Source organism: Balaenoptera borealis (genome assembly GCF_965194805.1).
Source record: "Balaenoptera borealis genome assembly, chromosome: X".
Classification (NCBI taxonomy): Eukaryota; Metazoa; Chordata; class Mammalia; order Artiodactyla; family Balaenopteridae; genus Balaenoptera; species Balaenoptera borealis.
Window position 1 is genome coordinate 46,717,318 of NC_138881.1, and position 16,493 is coordinate 46,733,810.

A 16,493-nucleotide genomic window follows, 5' to 3' on the forward strand; every position below is an offset into this window, starting at 1 on the left:
GCTCACAGTTGCCTGGTTAGGAGTAAGACAGAGGAGCAACTGCAACAATTTAGGTGAGACATGAGGAGGCCTGAACTAAGCCACAGCAAGTGGGGAGAGAAAAGAGATAGATGTGAGAAAGAGAAAGGTGGTTGAGTGTTACCAACAGATCTTGTCACAAATAGGATTTGAGAAATGAGGGAAAGAAAGACATGCATCTAGGATAACTCCGAGGTTGGTTTGTGGTGTAGACAATTGAGTAGAAGGTAGTGTCACTCATGGAGAGGAGGAGGCTTCGGAAGAGAAGATGGGTTCAGTTTGGGAAATGTCGAGTCAAAGGTGCCTTTAGAACATCCAAATAAAGAAGTTCAGCAGGAAGCTAAATATGCCCTTCCTTTTCTTGTACTGGCTCTCTTGCCCTGATATTCAACTACAAATAGGCTCCTAAATCTCCGTGCAACACTTCTGAATTGAGACAAGTATATTCCCCATTTGCCGAAAGGAGTCTAGAAATGGGAGAAGAAATTAAACTTCACACACCCAAAGTTATTTCACATTTTTTTTACTAAAAGAATAGACTTTTATTAAGCACTGTAAGTTTCTTTCCATCAGCATTAACAGAACAACAGACCAATTTCCATCACAGAACAACTCCTGAGACATTTTCATTCCTTTCTGAAACACTTTCCTTAAACTCCTGCAGTTTCCCCTAAGAAGCATCCATTCAAACTTACATTAATAAACTATGGAGCTTTTGTGGTGAGGTGGGCCAAAAAGGCAGGGAATTTGGAAGAGAAATACATATTATCCATCCACTAAACACACTGTCAAGAGCACAGGAGAAGAGATACTAACACAGGAAAAAACAATGAAAGATTTTACTTTTGTCAATAACATCATTTATCAGGGAGCACTAAAAATCAATGACTCCTTGAGTTAAAGTTTCTTTACCTAGTATGTTATTCTAAAAATAGAATAGAATAGAATAAAATAAAAGGTGGATGGGGAAGTGTCTTCTGGGAAGTAACTAAAATGAAGTCATCAGATTTGGCAGGGTTATGAGAGGTTAATAAAATCTGAAATATTTAATTTGTTTCATTTACATGAAAATTCACTAGTCATTAGTTACTACCAACATGGACAAAAAGAGCATCTATAAAAGTACAAGGGCAATGTCAAAAGCTGCAGTGGGCACCCTAGCATAGGGGTTTTTTTATTTTGCTTTTACCTTGGAAAAGATGATTTTGCAAAAAAAAATATATGAAGTTATTTTCTTAGAACATCAAAATAACCTCTGACAATACTGAAGATAATTAGCAGTAACAGGGGGATAAGGGAATACCTGCACCAGCAGACTACTGCAATAAGCCAAGGGAAAAGAAAATGGAAAGTCAAATAAAAGAAGATGCCAAAGTCACAAGAGGGAGAAAAATATAGGGTGACACACAATGGAACAGTGAAAACTTACCCCCCCAAACCCCAAGCATATTTAGGAAATATGCATCAGGAAGTAAACAAGTATAATGATTAAACCTTAGTAGAATTATACTAACTACTTTAAACTGTGGTCTACTTGCACTGTCATTTCAAAGTGGGGTGGGGGAGTCTTAGAGCCTGAAAGGGTAGCACAGACAGGCCCACAGGAGCCTTCTAAGGTTCCAGGGGACTGGATCACTATAACCAAACAGTTACTTCCACATTCTTTCTACCCTACATAAGCATTCCTCCCCCCACCCCCCTCCTTAACCACCCTCCCTAATGCCTTACCTGGCTGTTTTTCTCAGTGATTAAAAACAAGTTAATGTGACTTGGCCAACGATGCCAGGAAATCAAGATGGAGACAAAAATCAAATATCACTAGCCAAAGCAAGTGCCATTTCTTGGGCTATAAAGTCTACCCAAAGTCCTACTGGCTCAGAATGAAAATGATACAAGTGAGCAGAAGTTTATCAGGCCTGGTCCAGACTAGACTGGCCACTGAATAAGGGTGGGAGTTATAGGCTGACCCCAATACACACCAGCAGAAATCAAGAACTGCAAGTCCTTGGGATCAGTGGCTATATACATCCAGGGTGCTTTTGCTTGTGGCCCTACAAGGTAAAGGGGTCATTTCTGGGGGTTCCCATATGATGCATGACTTTGTTCAAGAAAGGCCACATCATAGTCAGAAATTGAACCTCAAGTGAAGGATGACAGTCTCTTCAAGTGGTACTCACAGCAAAAAGCAGACTCATGTTCCCTAATTTGAAAGAAATTAGAAAAAGTTAATCTTGCAATTAGAAAAAGTTAATCTTCCAGTAATAAACCTTAGTCTTTCTGGCTTCTAAATTGTATGTTTTGGCAGATGAATTAAAACATGGCCCTTTATGGTTCTTTCTTGTAACCTTACAAACCCAAAATGCTGAATCCAAATAAAAATCAAAGTTGGAAGTGAGACACTTGTTTCACCCTGGGCCAGGCTAGGAGAAAGTAGAGGTGTGTGGAAGGGAGAAAAGCAAGCCGTTTGGCAAACTGGAATCATCCCTGTCAAAGCAGCAATTTTACTTCTCACAGTGAATGCCTACAAAATAATAAATCTTCTTAATGCTGTGAGAGTTAACAATACTGTCACTTGATTGTGTCAAACAGATTCAAGATTCACAGAAACAGCAACTGAAGAAAATGCCTTTCCATATAACTCCAAGTACTTCCTATTAGAAATCGGAGCTAGCTAGCTAGCTATTTAATTTAACACAGCTCAGTGATTCTGGTTACTTTTAGAGCTCCAAAGGACTCCTCCCTCTGTGGCTCCAGAAAGAAATTTCCAAGCCATCTAAGTTCGCTACTAAATCCTTCTCTTGCTGGATACAGAAGTCCTACCCTTCAAGATGTTGTGAAAGGTTGGGCAGGTTAGGAGAAGAGCAGGAACCAAATTAGGGGAGCCAATTCCATAGAGGAGGTTTTTGTACACTTTGTTCTTGGTTATATCTGGCTGGGTATATGCAATCTTGTCATCCTGCTCTGGTTTATGTAAGAAGTGTCTGGGCAGGGGGAAAGGCATTCTAGACCTCCCTCCCCCTGCGAGTTGTGGGTTCTCTTAAATTGGGCCAGACTAGGATAAAACAGTCTGAGACTGTCTTCAGTCTCTCATGATGATACTCATTGTAAGTGGGTAGTGAGCAAACAGCCTTCTGGTTGTCTGGAAAAAAATCACCAAGGACCTACTCTGGGTTAAGGTACATGGGGTTTTTCAAGAAGAGAGAGAACCCTGCTAGAAGTCTAGTCAGTTGTATTCCTGTATAAATGGTACTTCTTGGGCAAGAATATCACAAAGCCCAAAAGGAAGTGTATGAGGCTGGAAGCCTCAACTCCTGAACGAAGACACAATGCTAATCTGTTGCAAGCCATGTTCCCATCCCTCATACTGCTGAGGAGGGAAACTGGAAATGCAAGGCTGTCTCAAGAGTATCTCCAGAAAGGGGGAACAGCCTCTTTGTCCTGGACAGATTCTGGCCTCACTTGGGGGCTGGGAACCTTTTATAGAATACCCCTATAGGCCCGGGCCAGAGTCCTCTGAAGTCTTCCTTGCAAAGCAAATGAAAAGATCCAGTAGTCAAAATGTCAATGAACAAACGAAACAATCTAGGTATGTAAAATCAAATTGCCGATTTCCTCACACTTCCCTACCCCATCTTTCCAATGTTAGTCCTCTCTCCCTCAGGGATTCATGGCAATAAATTCTGGCCTGAGGCCAGTTTGATCCCGGAGTTTCAGATGAGATTTCCTCCAAACTGGCTGCAAGCCCCGGTAATTACCTCCCATCCCTTTTCTCTCTCCCGACCAGGCTGCTCCTTCATAAGGAAATGCCCAACTCTTCCCGATCCTATTCCAACCTCCTGTTTTTACCATACGGGATGTGAGGACTCTGGTCAAGATTAGGCTTGTGACAACCCAACTGTTTGTTGTTCTGAACAGGCAATCTCTGGAAAGCACTTTTTGTCTGCTTTAGAGAAGCCCATCTTCTCATAATTGTGATGGGCTTCGACTTAGTAAGGATTTTAAAATGTGGTCTTTTGAAACCTACCACTCCATAGCAGTGGAAGCATTTCTGGGAAATTCAGTAAATCTTCTGGGACATCATCATGTATGTATGTGTGTGCATGTATATAAATATATATATATACAAAATATATATATTTATATTTATATATACATACACACATACACATATATTTATATATATATAAAATATGTATAGATAAATAGATTTGTCTCTTTATATAAAGGGTATGTGTATGCATATAGATACACGCATTCATATATACATCTATCCAAACATCCATACACAAACACACACACACACACACACACACACACACACACACACAAGCACACACAGTCTTTTGAGTTCCCTTTCGTACTCAATTTCATTATATTGATTCCACCCTTTCAGGGTGTGGGCAGCAGGGAGTGGGTGAACTGCACCACATCTTCTATTTTACAAACAATTCATTAGTTCAGAGGCAGGAAAAATCTGCCCAGTACTTTTCTGACTCACTTGAATCCCCCAGTACAAAGGCCATTGGTAGTTATTTTAAGTGTACAAAATTAAAAAAAAATTAAAAAAATAAAATAACCAATACTACCTCACTTCCCTGAAAACATCTACCTATCTGATTGTCAGGTCAGAGCTAGAGGTGGTAGTATAAACTCCTGGCATAGGTGAATGGGGAAAAAGAGTTAAAAGATGTGGATACTGATTATATATGAAGGCCCTACTATTTCATAAAGAAAAAAGCAAGTTAGGAAGCCATATACTCAGAAAACGAAAGTTGGAACTTTTCTATAGGGCCTTACGTGATGACACCCGATAGTCACTGCCTTAATAGGCTTCCAGGGGACGTAAAGAGAATATTGGCACTATATATTCAATTTGAGAACAGGAACTATGCTTGTTGCCATTCATATTTGATCAGAGCTTCCCTAGAAGCAGACCACTGAGTCTGGAAGCCCAGAAAAAGACAGGGAAGGGGAAAAGATGGATACAATAGAACACCCCATCCAAATTCTGGATGAAACTAGGGTAAGCATTTTATGTCCTCCTCTAACTTGGGCCTAAAATCAGAAAAGTATAGGTTTTCCCCTCTTCCTGATCTGCTGAAGCCATCTTCTGCTTGTTATTCCTCTTTCTGTTGTGCCACAGTTCCCAGCTTTTGCTCTCGTAAGCGGCTCTTCTCACCATTCTTCACGGGGAAGTAGCGGTTACCATTATTACACACACTGCTGTCTCTGGTTAAGGCACACTGTGATGGAGCTGGAAGATGATCATTCTTCTCTTCCTTGATCAATGTGCCATTGTTTCCATTTACCTGTGAGCGAGACCGACCTTGATGAGGCTCCAGGGATTTAGAAACTCCATCTGAAGTGCTCTGTCAAAAACAGAGATATTCAGTAGAAATGGTAATCCCAAACTGGCTGATCCTTCCCAAGCATGTTTATAAGTTAGCCTGCAGAAACTGCTTCAGTTCTTCAAAAACACCAGAAAGCCCAAAGCTTGTTAACACCTAGTACACTCTGACACTGTCTGGAGAACTTAGGGTGACAACAAATGGATCTGACTCAAATCCAATGGCAATGACAACACAGTAATGACACAGCTACTGTTTACAAAGCTTTACAATATATTTTTTTCAAATGCCAAAAGGGACCCTAAATGGTAGATATTATGATGCCCCATTTACAGATGAGGAAGCTGAGGCTCAGAAAGATTAAAGTAACTTGCTCAAGGAGACACAGGTAGAAAGTGGTGGGGCCAGGATTGCACTCCAGGTTGGTCAGCCTCTAAAGTTTACTCTCTTAACTTCCACGCAACGCTGTCCAATACTGACAACTGGACATGTAAATGAAAGGAAAAGAAAACAAATGATAAGATCTATGTGCAATGTTCCATAGAATTTTTCATAAGTAAAAACAATCATCTGGTTTTCTTTTAATTTCAGAAATGTAACTGCTCTTGAAATGCTAACGCCATGAACTGTATTACCTTGAAAGTGCAGTAGTGGCTCTCAATGAATATTATTAGGAATAATAACAGTGGTTGGGCATGCCAGGTACTCTGATGTTGGTTTCACAGGTAAGAAAGACAAATGAGGCTCGAAAAAGTAAAATAACTTGCTCAAGGTCACCGGCATGCCTAGACTTGCATTCAAGTCTGTTTGACTCCAAAGACATTGTTCTTTCCACTAAGACACAACACATAATGGAAGTCTAATACCTGTTGAATTTGTGGTCAATTATAAATAATAATTATTAATATTTATTGAGCACTTCCCATGTTCCAGGTTCTGTGTTAAACACTACATATATCATCTCATTTAATACTCAAAGTAACTCTATGAGGTAGATACCAATTCTTCCATTTTTACCGATGAGGAAATTAGGGCACAGAGAGGTTAAGTAACTTGCCCAAAGTCACGGAACTGGTAAGTGGCAGAGCCAGATTCAAAGCTAGATCATTTGGCTCCAAAACCTACACAACATGGGCGTTACTGTGAAGTGTTTCTCAAGAACCTGGAAATAAGATGAAACTAGTAATGGATGGAATTAGCCATGTGAGGTAGTCAACAAAGAAATAAAAATGTAACAAGTAAGTGACTGAAGAATTTGAGAACACACAAAACTCCACTGACCTAGGAATAATCTCAAGAAGACAGAACTGTAATGTAAGAAGATTTAATAAGCTGCAACAATTAATTATCTCAGATTTTGGAGAAAGGGCAACTGAACAGAAAAAGGAGAGTCAGCAAGGCAATCAGCAGCAGCTCTGTCCAGGGAAGATGCCTTAGCTAAAAACAAAGTCAATGTGAGGCTTTCCTTGGCCAGGCTACCTCTAGAGTAGATAACAGTACCCCCAGAAATCTTAGCTAAGAGAAACTTAAGATCATCTACCATCCCTTGTTTTCCCTCAGTTTCCCCATCTGTAAAATAGAGAGAATAATAGTATCTATTTCATAGGTTCCTATAAGGATTCAATGACACAGTCCATGTAAAGCACTTAGAACATGTTGTGCCTGGCACACTGTAAGAACTCAGTGCCAGCTAATGTTACTGTTCTGATTCCATGCCCCCAGGCAAACTTCTGATACCATGGCCTCCCTTTCAGCTTGCTCTTAGAGAGAAAAAGCTCTGGTAGACATGGTTAAGAGCATGCATACAAGAGTCAGCCAGGCCTAGGTCTGAATCTTATCTCTAACAATTAGAGTTGTTATCCCGTTTCAGAATTAGCACAGCACAGGGCTTTGGAATCAGTCAGCTCACGCTGGAATGTCAACTCTAATACTAACTTGATGGGTAATTTTGGGCAAGGTGCTTCATCCCTCTGAGCCTCAGTTTTTTCCTGTTTAAAATGGGAATAATAAATACATGTATTTATGAGTGACTGGAAGAAAGTGTACAATATATTGCGATAATTATTTCTTCTCACTGTAAATCAGTACTTTATCTTTCACCCCCTCCCTTCTCTTCCCTTCCCCCACTCCTTTAGCCATATCCACATAGCTATTTCTGTGAAATTGGTTAATGTGAGTCAACCACTTACTGATGGATCCACTATTATTGTACCAAAAATATCAGGTTTTTCAGACTGTATGCCTATTGATCAGTCCCTGAATCATGGTGAATTCATCAAGGCTGTACTACCTTATGAGAGACTATCTGAGTGACTAGTTTTCCTGCCTGGTGCAATCTCTTTTCCCTTACTGAGCAGCTTCTGGAAAAAGCTGAAAAGCTTTGGAAAAATCCAAAGTCACTGCTTTCTGGCTTTGGAGTACATTACAAAATGCTTTGCGTGGGGGACTTACCATTATAGTTCCATTTGGGGCTCAAAATAACATTAAAGCAAATTTGTATTCCTTGAGAAAACATTAGACAATGGGAGTTAACATGGATGCAATGAGGGCTGGTTGTATACATGAGAGCTGAGCTGGGATTGAGGGCTGACAATAAAATTGCCTTGCAGTATGGTCTAGTCAGTGACCCTTGTGAGGATTAGAAACCGCATATAAAATGTCTAGTAGATGGCTTGGAAGAAAGTAAGCACTCAAGAAATGGTAGCTACTATACTATGAGGAGCCCAGCAGTCTGAGGCCATTACAAGATTTTGGATCACTACGGGGGGAAGGGGGGATGCCTATTGAAGACCAGTGAGTTTAAGACCATTCTGAACCATTAAGAGTAAGCAGAATGGCGATGCCTCCTCCCCTCCCATCATCAGCAAAGGCAAAAGTCCAATTTTCTAAGCATCTCTGGTAGCCCCTCAGAAGTTCAGGCATGCTGGTGGAGTCCCACTGTTAACTTCACTTTGGTCCCTTTATGGCTGCATGTAGTGCATGCTATGCTAAGTGTAGGTCTTTAGGACACAGTACCTGGTTTCTATCTTGTGGCCTCACTCAGTGAAAAGGATGACACTGCAGCCCTGTGGGAAGAGCCTGGGCAGGTTAACCCTCACTAGACTGCTAGAGAGCAGGCGGATGAAATCAAATGCTGGGAGAAGCTATGAAAGCTCCCAGGTTTCCATGCCTGATCTCTTGCAAAAAAAACCAACAAAAAACCGACAAGAGGTATCAAACAGAAGCTAGATCATCTCAAAAATGTACTTACTTGTTTATTTCCTTTTTTATGTCCTTTGGATCCTCTACCAGTCTGTTCTTTTCCATGCCTTTAGAAAGTGGGGGGAAAAGTGATCATGAGGAACACATAAAGCCTGTACCTCCATTTTCACTTAGTTAACTACTCACCTCCTCTAGGAAGTTTGACCCTCTTAAGTTAGATGCCTCTCCTCTGTGTTACCACTGTAAACCTCTATCTCTGTCATTTCTATGTTATACCAAATTGTCCTGTGTCCCAAGTCCTCCTCTAGGGCAAAAACTTTTTCATCAAGGCAGGGCATTTTTATATGTTTGCTGAACTCAACTGAAAACTGGCTTTAAAAACGCAAAGTTAGTTAATGCCTCTTACCTTAGTAGAAGGGTTGGATAGCTGGGCATTTTCCCAAGAGCACCTTGATTGACACTAGCTTATACCAACCTATTCAAATACATACCCCTTTCCCGGCCCACCGACAGAAACCACTTGCATGCCAAAGGAGCCATGACCCCTGGAGGATCTGCTGCCAGCCCACTGGCCCACAACCATCCCGGCAATCTCTAGTTTTCCTCCTTGGGGTGGGATTGGATGGAGACCTGGGAAGAGATGAAGAATGGTAAGTGCAAGGTAGGATAAGAGGTGGAACAAAAGATCTACAGCCCACCTATTCTGTGTATTTCCATTTCTCTATGATAAAAAGACTCTGTGATAACAACAAAGGGTCATGGTGGAAGCAAATTTTGGAAGAGGGTGTTGAAGATCTGTACATATCCACTTTAGCAAGTGGGGTGTGCCTGATTCATTTTCCAACTACAGAGCCTGCACACAGTAGGCATTCAATATTTGTGGAGAGAGAATGAGGTCTTAAGATCTAGCTATTGGAAAATTATAGGCCAAAACCACTTTTGATTCAAATACATGTCACTACACACTGGAGGATTAGCCAAACAACCAAACAAAACAAAAAATAATGAAACCAAAGTAACAGTAATTTATGATTAAGAAGTAAGAATAGCAACAGTTGAAAACCAGAACCAATTCAAGACAAGATAGCATATCTCCTTAAAACAGGAAACTCCAACTCTGTGTGTGAGCTCACAAGCACAGTACAGCTCTGTAATTTGGCACAAAAGGAAGCCTTCATAGAATACAGAATTCTAGTAAACCTTTAATTTTTGTTTGTGGAAAAAACCCAAATATTAATAACTCTTCACTCACTTAGCAGGTTGTTAGCAAAGAGCCCTTCATTTATATAAAAGTGGGAGTCTAAGGAACTAGGTGACTAGCTAATCCTAAGAGGGCAAGAAAGACTTGCATTTGGGGATCCTACTGTGGCCCTTAAGGAGTCAGAAGGCTCCTCATGAACCACCAGTAACTGGAGACTAGGCATCAGTGAGAGTTGGGGCAATGGTGAGGACCTCCCAAGAACTTGGCCTTAATTAAGGCTGTCTTCTGAGACACAGTAAAGTCAACATGCAAAGAATGAGAGCAGCATCTATAAAGACACCTTCAAAGGATGGAATGAATGGCTGGCTCCCTGGTTTGTGAGACTTAATCATTACTTGATTGAACAGAGCAGACATTCACACTGCTCCTCTAAGCACAGCCTTGAGCTAAACATCCATGCTGAATTTTGTGACCCTAAATTTAAGACAAATTTCAACTTCCAGCTTTATTATTTTTAAAGTGACGAGCAATACACAACAAACACTTCAACCATAGCACTCTCACCTGATCACAGAAACTTGGTATTTCATGTTAAAATGTCCCCATTAAAATACGCTGTTTCGCCAGGGGACAGGTTGTTTGAATTATCAGGGTCAGTATCTGACCTACCTAAGCAAGAACGTCTGTTCATCATTAAGCCACAGCTCAGATATCACCATAATGTATACATACGTGTGTGTATATACATGTGTGTGTGGATCCATGTGAGTGTGTATGTATTTGTTTTCTTCACTAAACTGCAATCTCCTGGAGGGTACAGACTATGACTTATTTCTCTCCATGCTTCTGGAAATGTGTTAGATCTACCCTCAGAGTGGAAATGGGTACATCAAGCTATGGCTGTTTGCTGACACTGGTCATTTACTTACCTACCATTGCTCTTCCTGCAAGCTCCTGTGTACATCTGCCTATGGGGAGAGAGTGAGCTAACCAGCAACCATGAAGACCCAGTTCACATGAATTACAGTTCTCAAAAGTAATAAATTGACAAAAAAAAAGTAATAAAGTGACTCTTGGTTTCTGCATCAGTTACTTCATGAGTGGTTTGGTGAGAGTCAAATCCTTAGGGATCAATCACCTCTATGGAGAGTGGTCTAGGAAGACAGTGGGCTCTCCTCCGCAGGCTACACCCCTCCATCTAAGTAAGCTCCTCTTCAAGCCACACCATAGCACAGAAGGTAAAGATATATGTGAAACTGCTGATTCTGTAACTGGCAATAATTACTGGATGGGTTACTATGAAATAGATTGAGTTTGACAAACACCTCATTCTTAGGTACTGACCTGCAAACCCCCGGCTCCTTCCTTGAGGGGGAGGTGGCATTGGGCCCATGGCTCGGGGGTAAAGTGAAACAGGGTAGAGAGAGGGCACCATGGGAGGCACAAAAGTAGGTGATGGAAGTAGAGCAGAAGGCGGTGGATGGTTCATGTATACTCCTTCAAGGATGCTCTGTCTCATCTTCTCCACTTTGGTTGCCAGGTCAGCCTTCAAATGAGGGATGGAATAATAATAACAGCTGCCATTTTTTGAACTTCTCCCATGTTTCAGGCACAGTATTGGGCAGTCTAGGTACAGTCTCACAAGTCTATTCCCACTAAAGGAATCGAGGCCTGGAGTTAAATGGCTCAAGGTGACATACTCAGGGAAGCCTGTCTGGCACCAAAGCCCCCACTCTTTGCATGACACCAAACTACCATCATACTAGTTCTGACTGAGGGCTTGCGAGGCACCTTGACTAGGTCAAGGAAGACAAATATAAAAAGAAGTATTTACTAATTGTCTATTACACAGCCAGCAATAGGCTAGGTTATTTTTTTAAGGGGGAGGTAACAGAATAAGGTAAAAGAGAGAACAAAACTTGACATATACAAACCCTTTTAACCTTCTCCCCCACACCCAGGATCAGAGCCCATGACCTCTGTCCAGGATAAGTCCATGCCTCTAGTCCAGAGGTCAGGAAACTTGTTCTGAAAAGGGCCAGATAGGTTTTGTAGGCCGTATTGTTTCTGTCACAACTACTTGACTCTGCCACTGTAGTGTGAAAGCAGTCATGGACAATATGTAAATGAATGAATGTGGCTATGTTCCAAAAAGCTTTATTGGAATAAAAATTCAAATTAAAAAAAATTTTTAATAGTTTGCTGACCCCCTGCTCTAGTCTCTCAGCTTATACCCCACAAATGGACAAAGAAGTAAGTAAGGGCTCCTTTCCCTTGACTTCTCTCATCTTTCCCAAGGTTTTACTGCAAAAAATATCCCCTGCTTTTACTCTGTCATCTACTTTACTACCCTCTTCTATTTCCAAAATTGTTCCTTTATAAAAAATATCATCACTTGCAAAAATGACTTACAGTTTTTGTAAATAAGGGAACTGAAATTCTAAGAATTGGGGGAAAGGCATAGAGTATATCTGAGTATTCCATGGGGAAGAAATAACTTGGAGCAAAAAAAGGAATATGAAAACTTGAAGCTCATTTCAAAAAAAAAAACCCCTTCCCAACATGATTTTGTAACATGTACATATCAGACTCTGGGCCTTTGGGATCATCCTTGACCAAGTTAGGTTAAGGTCAGACACATTCTCCCACTTCTGCTACCTCCTTCCCCAATGTCTCTGCTCCTTTTCCGCTTTCTGTCATTCATCCCCACAGCAGATCAGAGACGGTCTTAGTAGCTGCCCAACATGTGGTACCTGGCCATCGCAGAGCTCAACCAGGGATACTCGCTCCCGGCCTGCTTTAATTAGCTTGCTCTGGAACAGCTTGCCATCGAAGTAAATCCAGGGGCAGCAGTGTTCCCAAGGGACTGGCTGGCCACAGGCATCATTAGCAAACAGAGCTGTGTCGACCCCACTCATGAAGAGAGCAGCAAGCTGGATCCCTCGAGCATCCAGTTTCTCAATCTGAAACCACCACAGAGGAAAAACTGTCATTAAGAAATTACTGTTAGTGCTCACTTCGGCAGCACGTATACTAAAATTGGAACGATACAGAGAAGATTAGCAAGGCCCCTGCACAAGGATGACATGCAAATTCGTGAAGCGTTCCATATTTTTATTTACAATAGCCAGGACATGGAAACAACCTAAGTGTCCATCAACAGATGAATGGATAAAGAAGATGTGGCACATATATACAATGGAATATTACTCAGCCATAAAAAGGAACAAAATTGAGTTATTTGTAGTGAGGTGGATGGAGTTAGAGTCTGTCATACAGAGTGAAGTAAGTCAGAAAGAGAAAAACAAATACAGTATGCTAACACATATATATGGACTCTAAGGGGGGAAGAAAGGTCATGAAGAACCTAGTGGCAAGATGGGAATAAAGACACAGACCTACTAGAGAATGGACTTGAGGATATGGGGAGGGGGAAGGGTAAGATGTGACAAAGTGAGAGAGTGGCATGGACATATATACACTACCAAACGTAAAACAGATAGCTAGTGGGGAAGCAGCCGCATAGCACAGGGAGATCAGCTCGGTGCTTTGTGACCACCTAGAGGGGTGGGATAGGGAGGGTGGGAGGGAGGGAGATGCAAGAGGGAAGAGATATGGGAACATATGTATATGCATAACTGATTCACTTTGTTATAAAGCAGAAACTAACACACCATTGTAAAGCAATTATACTCCAATAAAGGTGTTAAAAAAAAGAAATTACTGTTATTGGTTACATTTGCTTATTCCTGTTTTGCTGATTATTCCAGTTAAGTTAGAACATGTTGCCTTTCAATACAGACATCTGAGTGCATAAGCAGCCTCTATCCATTTGTTTCCCTGAGATGGTTTGGATGATACTCATTACAAAAAAAAAAATCAGCTTTAAAACCTTAAAAAGACACCCACTTGAGAAACCATTTTTTCTGCCTGTCAAGTTAGAAAAAAATTAAAACAAAACTAAAGACCAAAAGAACACCCAATGCTGATGAGGATATGGTGAGATAAATGGGCACACTCAAATAAAACTAATGAGTAATGTATATTACAATTAAGCAATATATATCAAGAACCTTAAAAATGTCCACACTTGTTGACTCAGAAATTCTACTTTTAGGAATCTATTCTAAGGAAGTAGAGATGTGAATAAAGCTCTATGCATAAAGATGTTAATTACAGGACTTCCCTGGTGGCACAGTGGTTAAGAATCCGCCTGCCAATGCAGAGGACATGGGTTCGAACCCGGGTCCAGGATGTTCCCACATGCCACAGAGCAACTAAGCCCATGCGCCACAACTACTGAACCTGTGCTCTAGAGGCTGCGAGCCACAACTACTGAGCCCATGTGCCGCAACTCCCGAAGCCCACGTGCCTAGAGCCCAAGCTCCGCAACGAGAGAAGCCACAGCAATAAGGAGCACGCGCACCACAATGAGAAGCACGCGCACCGAAACGAAGCGTAGCCCCCAATCGCCGCACCTAGAGAAAGCCCTCACACAGCAACGAAGACCCAATGCAGCCAAAAAAAAAAAGATGTTAATAATTACATATAATAGGTGAAAACTGGAAACCAAATGGCCAACATTAGAATAATTAAATGATACATCCATATGATAAAATATTTAGCAAAAAATTTAAGACATAGAAAATATGTGCTATATGCTATATAAGTTTAAAAATACAGTATATAATTACATAAATAATATTTCAACTATGTAGAAAATACATGACAAAAGGCTGGAAGAAACCATCAAAATGTTCACAGTGGTTATCTCAAGTTGTCCTGTTAGATGGCTTTACCAGGAAAAGGGGAAGTACTTGCAGGCCCCCTCCTAGGTGTGGTGTGGAGTTGTCAGTACCTGCTCTAGCACCAAGCAGTATCACATTTACTGTAAAAAGGAACCAACACTGTCTGTCTAAGACTGTTTTCATCTTTTCCTTAGTTGACCCCACTGAAATCAAGATTTTGTAAGACTTACTAGACTTTATCTTCTAGTTTATACTAGGGCCTGAAAGGACCATGGCTACTGAAGTCAGAAGAGGAATGTCCTGCATTAGTACCTAATACTTATTGAGTACTGTGTACTTAAAATGTGCTAGACACTGTTCTAAGTGTTTTGCATGGATTATTTTATTTAATATCTTCATAACCCTACAAGTAAGGAAACTGAAGCTACAGGGGTTAAGCAACCTGCCCAAGGACACATAGCTAGAAGGCAATGAAGCTAAGATTCAAAGTCAAGGCAGCCTGGCTTCAGAGCCTGCCCTCCAACCTACTATATTCTACTGCCTTCAGTTATATGGTGGATTTACTTTCTTCCTTATGCTTTTCTAGACTTTCCTCTAACACCCAATAAGTATTATTTGAAAAGGGAGGGTAGCACAGGGAATTATACCCATTATTTTATAATAACCTACAATGGAATATAATCTGCAAAAGTATTGAATCACTGTGCTTACATTTGAAACTAACACAATATTGTAAATCAACTATACTTCAATAAAAAAGGGAGGGTGGACATTTACTGAGAGACAAAGAGGAAACACCAGGATAAGTCCCCTGTAGCATCTTTTGTAAGAGTTGGAAACCTTACTGTGGTCTATGGGCCACAACTTATTTGTCTTACACAATATCCATTTTTTCTACCCATTCTCACCTATCACTATGTGAACAGTGTTGGCTTTATTAATAGACATAAATATTTGGCTAAAGTAAATCAAACATTTACCTGCAGAACTTACTCTTCTCCCCAGCTCCAGGAAAAAAAGACCTAAAATAAAGCTATGAGTTCATAAAAGAAAGAATTTAAATGAGGATCGATCAAATCACCTTGAGTTCTTGAAGTTGATCTGGTTCATAAAGCTGAGTAGATACTGCCTGTGCAAGGAAGGTGTCTAGCTCATGGCGATGCAGGATTCGGCCACCAGGCCACTGAACCATATATCTAGAAGATAAAAGCATCATTAAGTGACAAAAGCTCATTTATTCATTTCACAAACACTTATTAAGCTAAGAACCTATCATGGGCCAGACCCTAGCTAGGTTCTGATAATTCCAATGAAATAACGTAAAAGAATCTCTGCCTTTGGTTACTTACAGTCTAGGTAGTAGAGGAGACAGGCACGTACGTCAGCAAAGACAGGACAGTGTGTTAAGTACCAAGATAGAAGAATGCACAGGGTGCTATAGGAGCACAGAAGAGGGCTACTACTGGAAGAGTAAGGAAGGCATCCTGAAGAAAAAGTCAATAGGAGCTGTTACAAAGGGCTATAGAAATCAGTGAGACAAATGGTGGAGAAAGGATGCTCTAGACTGAGGGAACAGCATGTGTAAAGGCATGGAGGTGTGGAGTTCAGTATGATATACCAGGGCCCATAGTGCTGGAGCTAAGCAGGTTTGCAGTGACAGGAGGCTAGATTAGAAAGTAGGCCAAACTATGGAAAACAGTGTGGAGGTTCCTCAAAAAATTAAAACTAGAATGACCACACGATCCAGCAATTCTACCTCCTGGAATGCTATATCCGAAGGAAACAAAAACATGCACTCGAAAAGATACCTGCACCCCCATGTTCATTGCGGTATTATATAGCCAAGACATGGAAGCAACCTAGGCATCCATCAATGAACAAATGGCTAAAGAAGTTGTGGTGTTTATATATACCATGGAATATTATTCAGCCATACAAAAACGAGGAAATTCTACCACTTACAACAACATGGATAGA

The 16,493-nt window shown here is 40.9% G+C and overlaps 1 protein-coding gene across 3 annotated transcripts in view; it reads right to left on the reverse strand.

Moving 5' to 3' along the window:
• Positions 1–2,078: 2,078 nt before the first annotated feature.
• Positions 2,079–16,493, reverse strand: part of FAM120C (family with sequence similarity 120 member C) — a 175,759-nt gene continuing 161,344 nt past the window's right edge. Inside the window, exons 11-17 of one of the 3 annotated variants that reach the window (XM_082376563.1) lie at positions 15,598–15,712; positions 12,522–12,731; positions 11,113–11,314; positions 9,059–9,197; positions 8,617–8,674; positions 5,328–5,387; positions 2,079–2,218 (exon numbers count right to left, since the gene is read on the reverse strand). In XM_082376563.1, the coding sequence (XP_082232689.1) occupies positions 2,210–2,218; positions 5,328–5,387; positions 8,617–8,674; positions 9,059–9,197; positions 11,113–11,314; positions 12,522–12,731; positions 15,598–15,712 (793 nt within the window). In that variant the 3' untranslated portion in view covers positions 2,079–2,209. Of the gene's footprint in view, positions 2,219–3,489; positions 5,388–8,616; positions 8,675–9,058; positions 9,198–11,112; positions 11,315–12,521; positions 12,732–15,597; positions 15,713–16,493 lie in introns of those variants that run through there. The other 2 variants (XM_082376562.1, XM_082376561.1) reach the window with 2 other exon arrangements.